Source organism: Thunnus albacares, chromosome 10, assembly GCF_914725855.1.
Source record: "Thunnus albacares chromosome 10, fThuAlb1.1, whole genome shotgun sequence".
In the NCBI taxonomy this organism is placed as follows: Eukaryota; Metazoa; Chordata; class Actinopteri; order Scombriformes; family Scombridae; genus Thunnus; species Thunnus albacares.
In genome coordinates, this window is record NC_058115.1 from 13,627,886 (window position 1) to 13,644,013 (window position 16,128).

Consider the following 16,128-nt stretch of genomic DNA (forward strand, 5'->3'; position numbering starts at 1 on the left):
GTTTGGGTTGGTTAGGTTTAGGCATGAGGAGTGAGATTGGTTAGGGTTAGGGGAAGAACATCAGGATAAGCCAATCAGAGGTAGAGTAGGGCGGGTCATAACTTTGGCATCCTAGGAAAAAAACGGCGGTTAGCGAACACGCTGGTTGACGACATATCCGGCCTTCGTCAAAAGCTGTCAGTGTCAAAGCTAGCAAGAGAGCGGCTTTTATTTGACACTATAATTAAAGGGAGAAATCAGCCGCTAATTTGATTTTAACACGACGCGAGTGAGTATCTTAAGGTTTGTGAATGTGGTCCTAGTAGTTGTTTTTAATGCGGTAGCTACGTGAATCGGGAATTTTCACCTCAAAACAACGGCCGAAGCTAAAGGAAAAACACGTTGTCTGGCTGCTCCTCTTTGTCAGACAGCTCGGTCAAGCCACGTTAACTTTTGACTATAGCACAGGTGTGCTAGGGAACTCTTGACCTCGTACTCAGGATGCCATGTCATAATCAGCAACTGAACAATGTGAATAATGGCCAGGAGCTACCCATGAAGCAGGTACGGTTTGCAAACAGCAACAGCAGCAGCAGCGTGCCCGCAGTGCTGTCCAGCTCTGAGCCAAGTGATGCCACCACACAGCCTGTAAACCAAGAAACACTGGGACCTCAGCTTAAGCTGCTTCCTCTGAATGACCAGATCCGTGAATTACAGACTATAATCAGGGACAAGTGAGTCACTGCTCTTTTATCTTGATATACACGCCATTACAATTCAACATTCAAGCCCCCCTTTCACTCAAAAATGTGTTTTGCTTCTTGTTCCTTCAGTTGGATGTTTGAGCTTCACTGTGCAGAATGATGTGTGTGCAGAGTTTGTTTTCACATTCATCTGCTGAAAGTGGAAAGTTTCTCTGAGATCATTGAAAATCCCATTGTAAAGGAAGGGCCTATGAGCAGGATTTGTGACAACACAACTAGTTTTGAAACCAATCCTGGTCCAATATTTAACTTACACAAGTGTAAATTAAAAACTTGAAGCATCCAGTGCACAAACACTGATAATAGACTTTACAGTTAAGTAGGAAACATCTTATGTCCAACAGTTAAACTTTTGAAATGAAATGTATTTACATATTTATAGGTGGTGGAACTAAATGTTTTATGTACATCTTAAAATATGTCTGAAGGGCATCCTTAAACATCACAATAGTTATGACTCAATACTTTGTTTTCAACGTCATGACAGGTTTTGTTCAAAACTAATTATTATTATAATTACCATTATATTATTATTATGGTCTTGGGAGTGGGCAATATGTATATAATCTTCTATCATGATATATGTAACTGCATATCGTGATATAATCTGTATATCATGATATATTACATTCTCTGGAAATACAATTTAGAAACTGTTGTATACAGTAACCAGATGGCAATGTCTGTCATAAAACAGATTTGCAGCATAGTCCACAATGTCTTAAACCACACAGTAATATTAAAGGGATAGCAACCATGGTATAAATGGTACAGCAAAATCTCTGATGGTATTGTTTTCATGGTCATATAAACTCCCCCTATATAGCCTTTTGGGAAAAAACCTTAGTAATTTGGATATAATGCAACTAGAACAGCCAACATACTATGTTGTACTGACCAAACAGGGTTACATTCACTTAGACACTATTGTTATTGTCTTAGAACTATTGTTAAGAAGTGAACGTCTCCACTTATACTTTATTCAGTTGTTTCATCCTCATGTCAACTTACCTCACACATATATAATGATCCCAATCAGTTCCGCACAGGGAGGTACAGACATTTTCAACAGAAAATGAAAAAAGAGCACTGAAACCTGATTTAGTATTCATCACTGGGAGAGATAACGTGGATTTGATGCATCCCTATTGTAACGTACTTTCTAAACTACCTGATCACGCATCACTAATGTTTTTATTCATATTTGCAGGACTACCAGCAGAGGAGATTTTGTGTTTTGTGCTGACCGACTGGTAAGATCATGAGATCATGACTTTCTATTACATACTGAGCGTGTGTGTGTGTGTTTGTGTGTGTGTATATTTATAAACTACTTCCTGTTTTTTTTTTCTCCACCAAAAGATCAGACTAGTAGTTGAAGAAGGCTTGAATCAGCTCCCCTACTCGGAGTGTACTGTGACCACACCAACAGGTGAGAATCTCTTTCCAATAAAAAGTTAATAACAATTAATAAGAATAAGTTCATGGTCCTGTTTTTAAGGATGGACACATAATCCAAGCTCAAATATGTAAGATGTTCCTGGTCCATGGATAAAAATGACTAAATCCAATAACCTTAATGCATAAATAAATGCTGGGTTCACATCCTTCATTGTTTTACGTCCAGCATATAATATGTGACTGAGTGGGCTCATTCAGAACAGCTACATTTTCTTCAGAACAGCTACATTTGTGACTGTTCCTTCTTCATTTTTTTCCTTCAGGGTACAAGTATGAAGGTGTCAAATTTGAAAGAGGCAACTGTGGAGTCAGCATTATGAGGAGTGGTAAGTCAAACCCTCCGTAGCTCACCTACCAAATGAGAGTTTCTCCTTTGTAAGGACATGTATTATGTCTTCCATGCATATGTGATTTGTGCCCACCGTGCACTCGTACTGTACATTCTGTTCTGCCGGTATTCATCAGGTCAGACTATTGTGTGCACTTGATCATACTTTTTTTTTTAGCAGCAGCAGTTACTTCTTTATCTCAGTGAAATTGATTGAATACTAAGTAATACAATAGAATCATATTACACGGGGCATTTGAGACAGATACAATTCTATACTTAGCACAGCATGTTCTCCGAGGGCATCGCAGTCGACCGAAGTGACTCTTACGTTCTCTTTCAGATTTAATGAGACTGTTATCACTGTCATGTGCAAAATCTAATGCTGTTATTGCAAAACCCGTGTTATCCTTTTATGACGGTAACGCTTGGGCAGAAACTGTAAAACATACATCTGTTAAACACATAGTATAGCCCAAACACTACATCTAAAAGAAAACACGGCAGCAGTGCATGACGCAAGCCGAAACACTTGGGCCTGTTGTTTTGTATGGAAGTCCACACAGCGGTGGCTTCTTGACAGATTGTCCTTGTGGGTTGACATGCATCAACATGTCAGGATGTGTCAGCACCCCCAAAAAAAGCAGCAATTTCATTACATTTGCTCTCAAATATCCAGGTTACTATACCTTTCCTACTATTTTTAGTATGACTATGAGGAGCGTCCAGGATGTTATATGGGCTTTCATGTGGCCGATGTGTATCGCATTTGACTTGCACAGAGTGTGAGAAGTGTTGTGGAAATTTTCTCTCGAGAAAGAGGCACACGGAGACATAAAGAAAGCATTAAACATTGTTACTTGTTGAAGCAGTTGTAAACACTGTACAATCCATCACATCATCAGTAACAATTATACAAATGTCCAAACACAAACAAAAATACAATCATCTTGTATTTTTGGAGAGAAAGCATGTTGTTCAGCTGGCCCTTTCCCTAAAGCCAGCCCTTTCTCTAAAGATTGTGAACTCAAACTTGACAGCTTTATACCTCTCCAGAAGCAAAGCTAAAAACAGTCTGGTCCCTAAATGGACACTTCCACAAACCATTACACCTTCTTACAAACAAGTATGGTCTCTAAAACAGTAGGCTTAAGACAGATATCTCTAGCTAACCCCAGAGGTCAGCAAGCAATCCTCAGATAGAAACAGGTTCAAGAGTTCAACTAGCCTAGGAGTAGGATTCTTCACCAACATGTATCCCTTAAAATGACAATGACATTTCATCACATTCAGTTGATAACAAACATTGACTCCTTAGTTTGAAAACATTTGTAACATATATACAAAAGATTTATAAAATGATAACCTACTATTCAATTTTCTCTCACAGAAGGTAGTGTATTTGGTAAAGGTGGAGTAAAAATGGATCTTTTGATCATGAGAGCATACGTGCCAAGTATTGATATATTTTTTTAATATTCTAAATGTGGACTTTTTTTTCACAGTACTTGTGATCCAGTTGTCCACTGTAATGTGCATATTTGTAGAGTGGTGGGCTGTGTAGATAGTAGCACACACACAGTTCAGAGAAATATAGAATTTAATGTAATGTAGTGGTTTTTTATGAGTCTATTCATTCTGTCTAGAGGCGAGATAAACAAAGTGAAAGTGAAAAACACAGTGTCTTATTAGATCAAACACATTTTGTCAGTGAAACAGTTTTACTGATGGATCAGTAAAGAATTTATATTTGTTAACAGCAATTGAAAGCGTATCATTAGTTTTGATGGTTGAGATTGTGGAATTACAGAAACATAACACTCACGTACTCCATAGGGAAGTCAAAAGGAACAATACAGTATGTGCTCTAGTAATATTGGTATTGGACAGGATAGCAGTCAAACAAGTTAGCAACTGTAATAAAGACTCACTGAGCACTTTATTAGGAACACCTGTCAGACATTGTCAGAAAGGTGATAATTCTATTTTATGTTTATAATTGAGGTCGTAGTGGGTGGTGGTGGTGTACTGGACTGCATTATATTGAAAAGTGCTCCTAATATTATTAATAATAGCCCCTCATTAATGTTAATGGGGTGTTCCTAATAAAGTGCTCGGTAAGTGTATTTCATCAAAAATGAGGACATGATGATGTCACTGCAAGAAATCTACAACTAAAATACTGTAATAGTGTATCACAGCCCCTCTGCTGACTGTATGCGGCATAATGAGAATATCTTGATGTTTTTGTGGCCATTGGGAAGCATCATCAATTAAATCTCCAAACCATTAATGAATTTAAAATGAACAACATTTCCATCCCAGTTGTGTTCTGTGTGTCTCTCCACAGGTGAGGCCATGGAGCAAGGTCTCCGCGACTGCTGCCGCTCCATTCGCATCGGCAAAATCCTCATTCAGAGTGATGAGGAGACACAGAAAGCCAAGGTCTACTATGCCAAGTTCCCCCCAGATGTTTACCGGAGGAAAGTGCTGCTCATGTACCCCATCCTCAGTGAGTAACAGCGGGCTGAGCTGTGCTGTAGTTTATACTACTGATGACTCCAGTTTACAACCGACAGAGGCACATAAATGTCAAGAGATGTGCATTTTGGTGCAAATGTAGAAACAGTTTCATGTATTTATTCATTTTGAGAGATCTCCCTTGAGTTGACCTTCACCACCAAGTCTACATTTCCACATCACACAGGCCCATTCACACTGTTCTGATAATTATAGCTCTCATGGGGGAAATTATACACTGCCTGGGAGATAGCCATCAAGCTGCTGAATAGCATAATGAGGGCCAGCAAAAATAGTATCTTTCAGCATTTTTCTGCCCTCAATTTAAAAAATAAATAAATAAATAATATATATATATATATATATATATATATATATATATATATATATATATATATATATATATATATATATATATATATATATATATATATATATATATATATATATGATGGCGAGCCTGGTTTAAGGTATGTTTAATTATGTCAGAATGATGGAACATATGGTTGCATTGATGCATGCTAACAAGGTCACAGACATTAAAGCCTGCCAAGTGACCCAGACTCATGTGCAGATCAGTGGTCATGCAGTTCAGAACGTTTTTGAGATGATAACATAATGCAAACAGTCAAATTATAAATTTATGTCACGATGCTTTATTAACCTGATTCATTGTAAAAATGGAGTAAGCACGTTTTAAATGAACACTGTGTTTCTTTCTGTTGTTGGCTTATTTGTCTTTCTGTAAAAAAAAAAAAAAAGTGATGTTTTTAAGTGTGAAATGTGACCCAAACTTGTAACCTTAAATTGTGTGTGTCTGCAGGTACAGGGAACACTGTGATTGAGGCAGTGAGGGTGCTGATAGAGCACGGAGTCCAGCCCAGACATATTATCCTCCTCAGCCTCTTCTCCACGCCTCATGGTATACCACCACAGCCAGCTCGCTGCACCACCAATTTACTTTTGTTTACCCACCACATCACACATTTAGTCTCCAATCTCCTCTGCACTCTCCTCTCTACTCTTGTTCCTGCTGTATCACTGCCTTTATACGACTGGTAACCACACTGCCATCCAGTAACACTGCTAATGATCAGTGTTGCCCAGGAGTTCAACCAACAATGGTTTCAAACTAGCGAACAAAGCTGCCCAGCATTTAAAACTGGACCAGAAATTGTTTATTAGGTTTATCTTGCAAAATACAGGTAGATTTTGAAGGTTTAATGATAATATTTGTAATTATGGGGTAATTTGAGGAATTCGTCCTTTTAACAGTTTTTTTTCCATTAACTGTAAGTAGGTTTTTGGTTTTTGCACCACTAGTATCAGGGCCTGAGTATGGTGATGTCATTTAGATGGTTGGTGTATCTTTCCGTCCATCAAGGACATCTAATAGTCAGATTTTTGTGACATTTGCTGCGGATATTAATGGTTCCCAGAAGAGGATTTCTAATGTTTAGAAATGTTCTTTCTAGGAGTGACACCATCAGACCAAAATGTCCAAAAAAGTATTAAAATCTGAAGGACTTATTACCAAAAATTTCCAAAGCTGCTGTTTCTCTCTTTTAACTGTTAATTTTACTAATTTCTAACAAAAGCAGTAACACATTAGGATAATTTTAAAAACTTCATCCAATATGGTGACATACTGTACATGCATACATGGGATTACACTACTACTGCGTGTAGTTTCCATTATTTGGTCACATCCAAAATATTTTCTGAAAAATGTAACTGTGTAAATAGTCTCCTTTTATTCCTATTTTATCATGCATATTTGTGAATGTTGTCTCTCTTGCAAAAGAAATGGGCTGTGTCTGAAATCACTTCTGCATTGCACTGTGGAAGTGTAAGCAGAAAGTAGTGAACATGCCATAGACAGGATTCGTTCCATTGTGGAATATTTGAAAGCACTAATAGATGAATTTAACACTCAGAATTCAGACACTCAAATAAAATGGTGGACAGTAAATATAATGCACGACAAAAGTAAATAGAGACTGATGTCGAATGCAGTCAGAATGTATCTAAAGAGACTTTATGGTTGAATAAAGTTGAAAAAAGAACGAGATATCTAACGTCTTTTCTCTTTTCTCCTAGGGGCCAAATCTATAATCCAGGAGTTCCCAGATATCACCATCTTGACCACAGAGGTTCATCCAGTGGCTCCAACACATTTCGGACAGAGGTACTTTGGCACCGACTAAACCAAGGACAACCTGAGGAACATGATCTGTAAATTGTTTCAAGTATATTTTGTCTGGTTTATTTAAATGTATCTCATGTTCTCCTTGTTGTGCCAAATACTACGATATCTCCTAAACTGACCTAAAATGATTAATCTGATCAACTGTATTTATTTTATTTCCCTTTTTTTTGCTGTGTATACTCATGCTATAGAAACAAAACAATGCTGAGTCATGTTAAGAGTTCAAGTTGGATCATTTTATTTTGCATGTTACAACTGATGGATCAATAAAGATTTATATTTGTTAACAGACAGAACAGCAAATGAAACAGTATCAGTATTTTTGGTGGTTCAGAGGTACTGAAAAGGGGAAGCGCCACAGTCACGTACTCCAAAGACATTTTAAGAAGGGACCACATTTGCTCTCTAGTGATACTGAACTCCTGTCTGCAAACTTGTCATGTAAAATACTGGGTATCATTTGTCATCTTGTGTTACAAATGTCCAAGTATTTGATAAATGCATGTTACTTCAATACTTAGTTTAAGTGTCACTTGATGGAACAAAATATACAGACACTGCCTGCAGCAGTTATGAATCAGTAAACTCAATACACAGGAAAAAAGCAGAAAATCTTAACAATAAATAGACACAAGACAACATGAAACACTCAACATCGACATCTTTCCTAATGATTTCAAACACTGAATCATACCTCACATAAAAACAACATACAACTTTAATCAATAGATGACTTGAAGTATTTCTCAGACAAGAGCAGCATTTGATTTGGCTGAGCCAACATAGAAAATGAGATCTGATGAAGCAAGTAAAAGTGTCAAGATCAAACACCATAAAGGCTTAAATCGCCCTGGAAATGAACAGACGGGTTAAAGAAAAGGTTTTCAACAAAGTGTACCGGCGGACATCTAATGAGTAAATACACAAACATACAAACCATGAACAGTCCCACTGAGGAGAATCTGTTTCATTGGTATTAAAAATTTCAAAATACATAAACACAGGTAGAAAAACAAATAGATCATATTGCAGAAGACCACTGACCTCTACCAACCAGTGGATGAGGATCAGTCATTATAAATGCGTACAGTTAACTGCATGGTTAAAAAGATCAAAAACTAAACATAGACAAAGAAGAACACGTGTCCTCCTCTATGTATTATTTTGTGCCTATAACGAAAGCTATTTTCACTTCACTCCCCTGCCTCCTTGCATCCACACAGAACTATTATTATATCTGGGATGGCTGATATGGTAAGAAACAAGATTGTGACAAGTATTTAGTAAAAAAAAATGTCTATCACAGTATGTTTCGTATGCACATCCCAGACTTATCAAACTGATCACTGCATTTTTTTTAAAAACAGCATTCATGACATGATATCCAGTAGATTCAGGATATGATTCCAAAAAAGAAAAAAAAGATGAACATTATGTTTACTCAGCTCTACATAATCTGGGTGAGATTTCAGCATGATTTCTTAAAAAAAATATAAGCTGTAGCTGTGAACTGAAGCTAGTTTTGTTTTTATTACTGTCACCAGTCTGATCAGACATACGTAGTAATGCTGAAAAATATCTATTAAAGCGTATGATAGGTTCTCTTGTGTGCCGCCTAAAATGTTGGCACTCGGAAGCAGGGTGCTGGATACATTCTTTGAGAAAATGGATTCCCAAAAACACAGGAATATATAAATAGATATGTAAGGCGCAGGTTAAGTCAGGTATTCTAATATGCTTTGTCGAGGAAATAAAATAAAATATGATAATATGCTGCAAGACCCTAACTGATCAGGCCAGTCAACTGAATCGCTACAAGAGACCTCTGGAGTAATATGAGTGTGAGGTCAAATTAGATGCCACCCAGCACAGACCAGGCTCTAAGGTGCAACACTGTACACACTGTAAACTCACAGCCCAACACTGGAACAGAGGCATATAAAAACAGTACAGTGCCAGATAGAAGCTTCCCAATTTACAGTAATTAATAGAGGCCAACGCCTTGAGATGAACAACCAGAGAGAAACGTAACACCCATGGTTTGTTGTCTTGTACATATGTGAGCTGATATTTGACAGGTTTTCAGGGTTTCTTTCCCCCAAATCAAACGATACTGTCGTTCATCTATCCATGAGGGGGGATGACGTGATGCTGCTGGTTGTCCATCCAGTTCTTCTCTTTATCATTGTTATGTAAAACACCAGGGTAAGAGCGGCAATGACAGTCCAAATGCAGGTTTCATCCACACGTTTGGCCCTCTTCACAATTCTTTCGGAGTGTCTGAACATCCACGAGATTTGGAATGCATTTGCCTCTTGAAACACAGTGTGTGCGATAGAAATCTACATCTTCTGTACCAGTGTGAATTGTCCTTACATTAAATTACTATTCCTCCATCTCTATGGTAACAGAAGGGTCGTGGTCCTCAACTGAAATGAAAAAAAAAAAAAGACATTTTTAAGTTTTCCGCATCTTGGTTGTAACTGATTCAGCTCACACAGTAGTTACAGTGTGATGCATATGACCACCAGGTGGTAGCAGAATGTTGTGGTGCAAACCCAAACACAGCATCACAACACTTAATGAGGGGTGAGATTGGTGCCTGCAGATTACTGAATTTGAGCACATTCCCATGCGCAGTTGTTTGGTGTGATTACTGTTGTTCAATGAACTTTTTCCCTCCAAGGTGACAGTGTGTCCTCTTCCTAGCTGTTTAAATTGGGTGCTTTTTGACTCCTACACTAGATACTGTTTTGTTTTGTCATTTTTAGGTGTGTGTCCTCTATGTTTATGGAAAACTGAGTTATGGAAAATTTGGGGTCTAAATATGAATCCAGATTTATTGCATTTATTGTATTTTCAGGTTCCAGAAAATTCTTCTGTTATTAGAAATGGTGAAATCAAGTGAGAATCAAGTGCTACTGAGACTTTGAAAAATATTTTGCAAACACTTGATGTTGCAAGTGACTAAAATCAGAATTCATCTTGACAATTTATAAAAATACCTTTCAGAAGAATATTTAAATACGGTACATTTATAGGACCTGTGTAGTCATTTCACACTATTTGTTTTCATTTCTATGATAGACTGACAGGCAGTGTGATCTAGAAACCTTTATTAGGGCAGAAAATTCATGTCAAGCTTGAGAGGACAGTTAACTTTGCAGCAAAGTAATTAAATGCATGATGAGGTCATATTTGACAAACAGCAATACATAATCATGTTGTATGACTCTGCAAGCTGTCAGTAATGGATTTTTAAAACACTGGGAGACAACAAAGTCTGGGAGGTAAGGTAAGGCTAAAGCTAATAGGATGGCCAATAGTAGTTTCTAAATATGGCAGATTAATGGATTTAGACAAGAAAAACTAAAATTACACTGATGTTATTCTTTAGTGCATCAAGATCAGTGGTGAACAATAATGTCACCAACGTGTTATGTGAAGAAAAGTGCATTGACATAACTATTTTGGTTTGGTAATGCAGATTATGATTGTTACAGTGGGACATTAAGCAGCTCAAGAGACTTTTACTGCATGTAATTGTTTTAAATTACTTTATCACAATTCAGTTTTAATGTAATTAAAAGCAGTTTCAAATTTACTATTACATAGTGCTGAATTACAAACTCTTTCAAAGCCACAATTGCTACTTATGGTAAAATTTAAAAAACGTTAAAATGTTGGCAACATCTGGATACTCAGGCAAGGCATTTACTTGGAAATACAGTATAATCAAAGTGTCTGTGGAAGAGAAGATCTCTTTTTCTGGTGGCACCAGTCTCCCTCAGTTAAACCTTTTAAGCGACTCATTTTTTTGTATAGATATAGGTTATTTATTTTTGTGGTTAAACACTGAAACCAGCACATTTACTGTGGTTTGACACTTTTCAGACTGCTACTAAGAAATGTCATCCCGCACCTATCCTGTGTGACAGTGCTGACGCTGCCTATCATAACTTAAGTGAACAATACTGTACATGCGCACTCAATGTGAAAGTTACTGATTCAACTTTAAGATGTTGAAATTAACTTTGTATTCTTGGAACTGCGGAGAGCATGTGGATGTAGAAATAAGCATATGACAAAATTAAAGTGACTCACCCAAGCTTCCTTCCTCAGAGCCGTCATCTGACTCCTCCCACATCTCCTCATTAGCTAATAAGGGATTCTGGGATTCACTGCGATTCTTCAAGGGGAAGTAGTGACCATTCCCTTGGCTGACATGTACATTGCACAAAAGAAGATGGAGGCTAGTTAAAGAACCCAGTCTTAATCCAATCCCTCGTTCTACATTTTGTTAATTAGCTCCAGTTCTGCTGCATGTAGAAGAACTTTGTATTATGCACCTACAGTCAAATTTATCCAGTCACCAGCTCCCTATCGCTTCCTATGAGCTGTTCATGTTCTATGTATTTCATTTAGTTTGTGCACTTAGAATGTTTTTTATTCTCTGGTTCAGTATTTTAATTGTTGCAAAATTCTTCTGCAAACCAAATGTCTCTTATAAAGCAAACTCTAAAATTAAAGTGCACAGGTGCATTACAAACGTCAAGCATCACTGAAAATTGAGTAGAAACATCAAGCAAATTATGATCCTCGCTTGCCGTCTTGAAAGTAAGCTCACCTTGTGAAGACAGGGATGAACCACAGTCTCCGATCCTCTCCAAATACCTGCCGCAGGTTTCTGCGTATGCCAACATTGAAGCCATTTCTGTCTGGTCCACTGACAAAAACTGGAGCTGAGAAGGCCTCTGGAAAAGGAACAAACAACTGTAGGTCAGAATATGTTTTTGTAATTCTCCACATTTATATTTTTTTACAAAGGCCCACAATTTATAACACATAGAAATTCAGTTTTTGTCCATTCTTCCACCAATTGAGCAGTTTTATAAAAGTAAATACAGGTAAATGCAGAAACCCTTACCTAAAGTGGATCTGTTTTTGGCCACCAACCAACAGTGGTAACCAAAGAGGAACATGAGACTGACGAAGAACATGAGTGCCACAAACATGAGGAAGAGGACATGGAACTTTGCGGGCCCATTTGGCAAGTCTCCCTGAGAGAGAGAAACAGGAGAACAAGAAACTTGAGCAAAATGGTGGACTTGAAAGAAAAACAGACAGACAGACAGAATAACTACAAATAGAATAGAAAGTAGAGATATAACCTTAACTGTAATATACTATTTGCTGAGTATACACTGTTCAATAATGTTAATATGCTATAGTACACTATACATTAGTGTAATTCAGGTGGATATTGCTACTAAAGGTACATGATTGTCTATGGGTGTTAGAATTACGTGTATATTGATACTTGAATAATTTCCATTATGTATCTACATGTGATAACAGTATATAGACAGTACTTTAAAGATGATCAAAATATGAATCAGAAATATAACAGATGTGATAGATAATGTAATAAAGTGGAAAAAAAGCAGTGACAGTGAAAAAACAATTTGTAACTCATGACAGGTCCTCTGTTCTTGTGGAATACCGATACTGCTGACTACAACTCAAATCTGCTCTATGACTGCATTTTAAGATGTTGAGCATGAGTGACCATCTGGACTAAAGACACTTACCACCCAGAATTTGAGGAAATACTGAAAGACTGTGGATGCGATGAATACACAGTACAGCATGGAATAGGAGAGGAAAAGCAGGAAAAACTTGTAGTTGGAAAAGCCAACACAGTTGTTCACCCTGAAAGAAAAATAAATTATGATGTCAGAAAATTTTATTTATACATAAATTCCTTCTCAAAGGGAAATACAGACGAGGTTACAACTTACCAGGGACAGTGGTGATCCATCTTCAAAACACACCTTAAAAAGAAAAAACTTTAAACTTCAGTCACTGATTTGATTATACATGCCCTTACAAAACATTAGTGTCTACAAATCAGCTGGACAGTGTTTCTTATGTATTAAAATTTTTAATAATATAACTCACATCATCAAACTCTTATTGTAATTTGTCTTGTCCTCCAGTCCAACTTTTAATTCATTCTGACAGCAGTCTGCTGATTCCTTTTTGTATAAATTAAACCACTGCTCTGATTCTTTCTATGAGATAGTGAACCAACAAAGTGACACCTTCTAATTATCAGACCAGTCCCTGGCCAACAAATATCTCCTTCCCTAGAGCAATCTCTCTAGATGAATGGATTGGGGAGGAAAGAGTGACTTACGTTTCACAAACTGAGCAGTGGTGACAGCGGTCAGGCTTCAGTACCTGGCAGCGGTCGCAGAACCTGATAGCTAGAGACAAGAGGATGGCCAGGTGAATGAACGACATTTGAGCTGAGCTTACCCTTCGCTTACTTCCTGCAGCCCAGAACTTAGTCTCAGCAATCAACACTAATGAAAGAGATACATTGGCTTATTACCCTGGATGGGGATGCTCAGGAGCGCACAAAGCTAATTGCTCCTGCCTACTTGTTTACAACACACACGGATTATGCGCAACGATGATGTCCTTTCACAAACCACCAGATGATCTGAAATCAGTCACTACTGTTTCCACATTTAAAATGAGATTTGAAACCTTTCTGCTTTCTCAAGCTTATAGCCAGCCTGAGTGTGTGTGGCTGGGCAACTGTTTTTCATCTTTTTATTGTTTTTTGGGTTTCCTTCTATTTTTTGTTGATTATTTTGTTAATTGTTGTATTTTTAAACTTTGCATTAAAATGATTTTATCCTGTTGATCAATTGCTTTTATGCTGATGTTAAGCACCTTGAACTACCATTGTGTATGCAGAGTGCTATATAAATAAAACTGACTTGACTTGACTTCAGTGTCAAAGTTAAGATAGTTCACCTCCAGACTGAGCTCGAGTGAAGATGGGCAGTTTCTTCGCAATCTCAACCAGGATTTGTTTCTGAGCATCTGGCCTCTCTTCCATCTCGTATCTTTGCTTGTCTGAGTATGACAGCTGAAACTAAGGCAAAAAAAAACATGTTATGATCAACACCTGATTTTTTACACACTGCAGACTCAATATATGGTCCGATAAATCTATAACATTATGCTCAGGATACCTTTTTGCATGGTGATGAAGGAGGGGTAAAGATGGACTTCCAGTAGGTCCAGGAGAACATCACAAAGCAAACATGAAACACCAGTAGATAGGCCACTACAAACACAAAGTCACAACGATTAATGAAATGAACTTACTTTGTCTAGCAGCACAATGCTTGTAGCAAATAAAAATGAGTGGTTAACTCACCTTTTTCCAATGTGTTGGTGAGTGTAACTGTAGAAACAAGAATAAGGCATATTTAAAATACAGACTGGACACCAGGGACTTACAATAAAGTAGTTAAATGCTTCTACTAACACTGGTTTGACTATTTAAAAGGAACAACATTAACAGGTGTTATGGTGAAGTCTGTTCCCCCGTCGATGCATATTTCCCCTTACCTTTAACTGCACCTAACTTTATCCCTAAACCCAACCAGTGGTCCTCTGGGGTGTTTAACCGGACCCCAAGCTTACATAAACCCCGACCAGTTAGCTCTACTACGTCTAATCTAACCATAAGTCCTAAACCCAACCGCGGAAGTGGTGCTACGGAAAACACAATTTTGACAGGAGGGGAACATTATTTGGGGGGGTAACAGACTTCGACACAACACCGGCTAACACTACAAGAGAGATTAGTCACTAGCCAGTCTTTGTATGAATACCCTGACGCCTGAGTTGAAATAAAACATAAGACTACGTGCCTCTTTTTAAAAGCTAAATGTGTTAACGAAATAAACGCTAACACCCTTAAACCACTTCCGCCTGGTTTTGCTAGCTGTAACGTTATCTCTGTCAACACTGCTGTGTGACAATCTGCGGTCTACAGTTTAACCGGTCGAAATCACAACAAATACTCATACTTACAAAGACATAGCTGAAATACGTAGGCGTAGTATGACCACAACACCACGGAGGTTATTATAAGCACGGGTATCCAGGAGAAAACCCGCTGACAGCATCTCAAACCTCTGGAGAGAGCCATATTCCATCTAACCTCTGGTCTTATCTGTGCTCTACTACTATTCCTGCGAGTTATCCATCGATGTCATCGGGGAGCGATTCACCGCACTTCCTTAGTTAACCATAATAGGAGCCTGTGATAAGTCCTGACTACAGCAAGTGATAATGATAATAATAATTAAAAAAAATAAATAAATAATAATAATAATAATAATATACTTACTGAGGTATGTTTATTAAGAATATAAGAATATACGAGGCAGAATTGAAAAGAAGCCACAGCTACTGCATAAAATCAGTCTGAAAATTCAGTTTGGTCTATGACAGCATTTATAAGGAGAAAAACAATTTTTCAAGAAGCAAGCAAGGTATAGGGTATTAACAAAAGAAAGCACACAAAAAATCCAGTTTTAAAAGACATCAGGAACATAATTATCTGCATCCTGTGCAGGAATGCCTTCAACCAATGTTTCACTTTTACCTTGACATGATTAATTACAGCTAGGGGCAGTTTATTCCACTCTATGGCATTAGCATACAGGGGAAAAAATACATCCCAAATTTATAAACATTTAAGTTTGCTAGATTCACTCTGGTATTACTTTCTTTATAAACAGAAAAGATGTTGGGAGCTCTTCCATGTAAAGTCCTACGGACTGTTTTTGTATATGTGCTCATTTCTTTCTCACTACAATACATTCATTTGGAAGACCCTTTTTTCCACAAAGCTTACTTACATTTTTAGCTATGCTAGTGGCATAACTCTAGGGATGGGGATGTTGTCTGTTGGTCCATACTTAAATATCTCAACAACTAGACTATTGGTTGGATGCCGTGAAATGTTGGACATTCATGACTCTCAGATGATGAAT

At 37.6% G+C, this 16,128-nt stretch overlaps 2 protein-coding genes across 4 annotated transcripts; one reads left to right on the forward strand and one right to left on the reverse strand.

Moving 5' to 3' along the window:
• The first annotated feature begins 132 nt into the window (after nucleotides 1–132).
• Nucleotides 133–7,557, forward strand: uprt (uracil phosphoribosyltransferase (FUR1) homolog (S. cerevisiae)). Its single transcript, XM_044363610.1, has 7 exons — nucleotides 133–713; nucleotides 1,954–1,996; nucleotides 2,106–2,175; nucleotides 2,468–2,530; nucleotides 4,883–5,044; nucleotides 5,876–5,974; nucleotides 7,153–7,557. The coding sequence occupies exons 1-7, from the start codon at nucleotides 481–483 to the stop codon at nucleotides 7,257–7,259; spliced, it is 777 nt and encodes a 258-aa protein (XP_044219545.1). The 5' UTR covers nucleotides 133–480; the 3' UTR covers nucleotides 7,260–7,557.
• On the reverse strand, nucleotides 7,476–15,301 carry zdhhc15b (zinc finger DHHC-type palmitoyltransferase 15b). 3 transcript variants are annotated; one of them, XR_006405301.1, is made up of 12 exons: nucleotides 15,161–15,301; nucleotides 14,499–14,525; nucleotides 14,311–14,405; nucleotides 14,090–14,210; nucleotides 13,461–13,530; nucleotides 13,063–13,095; nucleotides 12,853–12,973; nucleotides 12,189–12,321; nucleotides 11,889–12,015; nucleotides 11,366–11,481; nucleotides 9,382–9,690; nucleotides 7,476–9,346 (listed from the first exon to the last, which is right to left on the reverse strand). XR_006405301.1 is itself a non-coding variant. In XM_044363608.1 (11 exons), the coding sequence occupies exons 1-11, from the start codon at nucleotides 15,276–15,278 to the stop codon at nucleotides 9,647–9,649; spliced, it is 1,005 nt and encodes a 334-aa protein (XP_044219543.1). In that variant the 5' UTR covers nucleotides 15,279–15,301; the 3' UTR covers nucleotides 7,476–9,646. The 3 variants fall into 3 exon arrangements, 2 of the variants coding, with proteins under 2 accessions (XP_044219543.1, XP_044219544.1); XM_044363608.1 differs by having other exon boundaries at nucleotides 7,476–9,690; XM_044363609.1 differs by lacking the exon at nucleotides 15,161–15,301 and adding an exon at nucleotides 14,693–14,907 and having other exon boundaries at nucleotides 7,476–9,690.
• Between the last annotated feature and the right edge of the window lie 827 nt (nucleotides 15,302–16,128).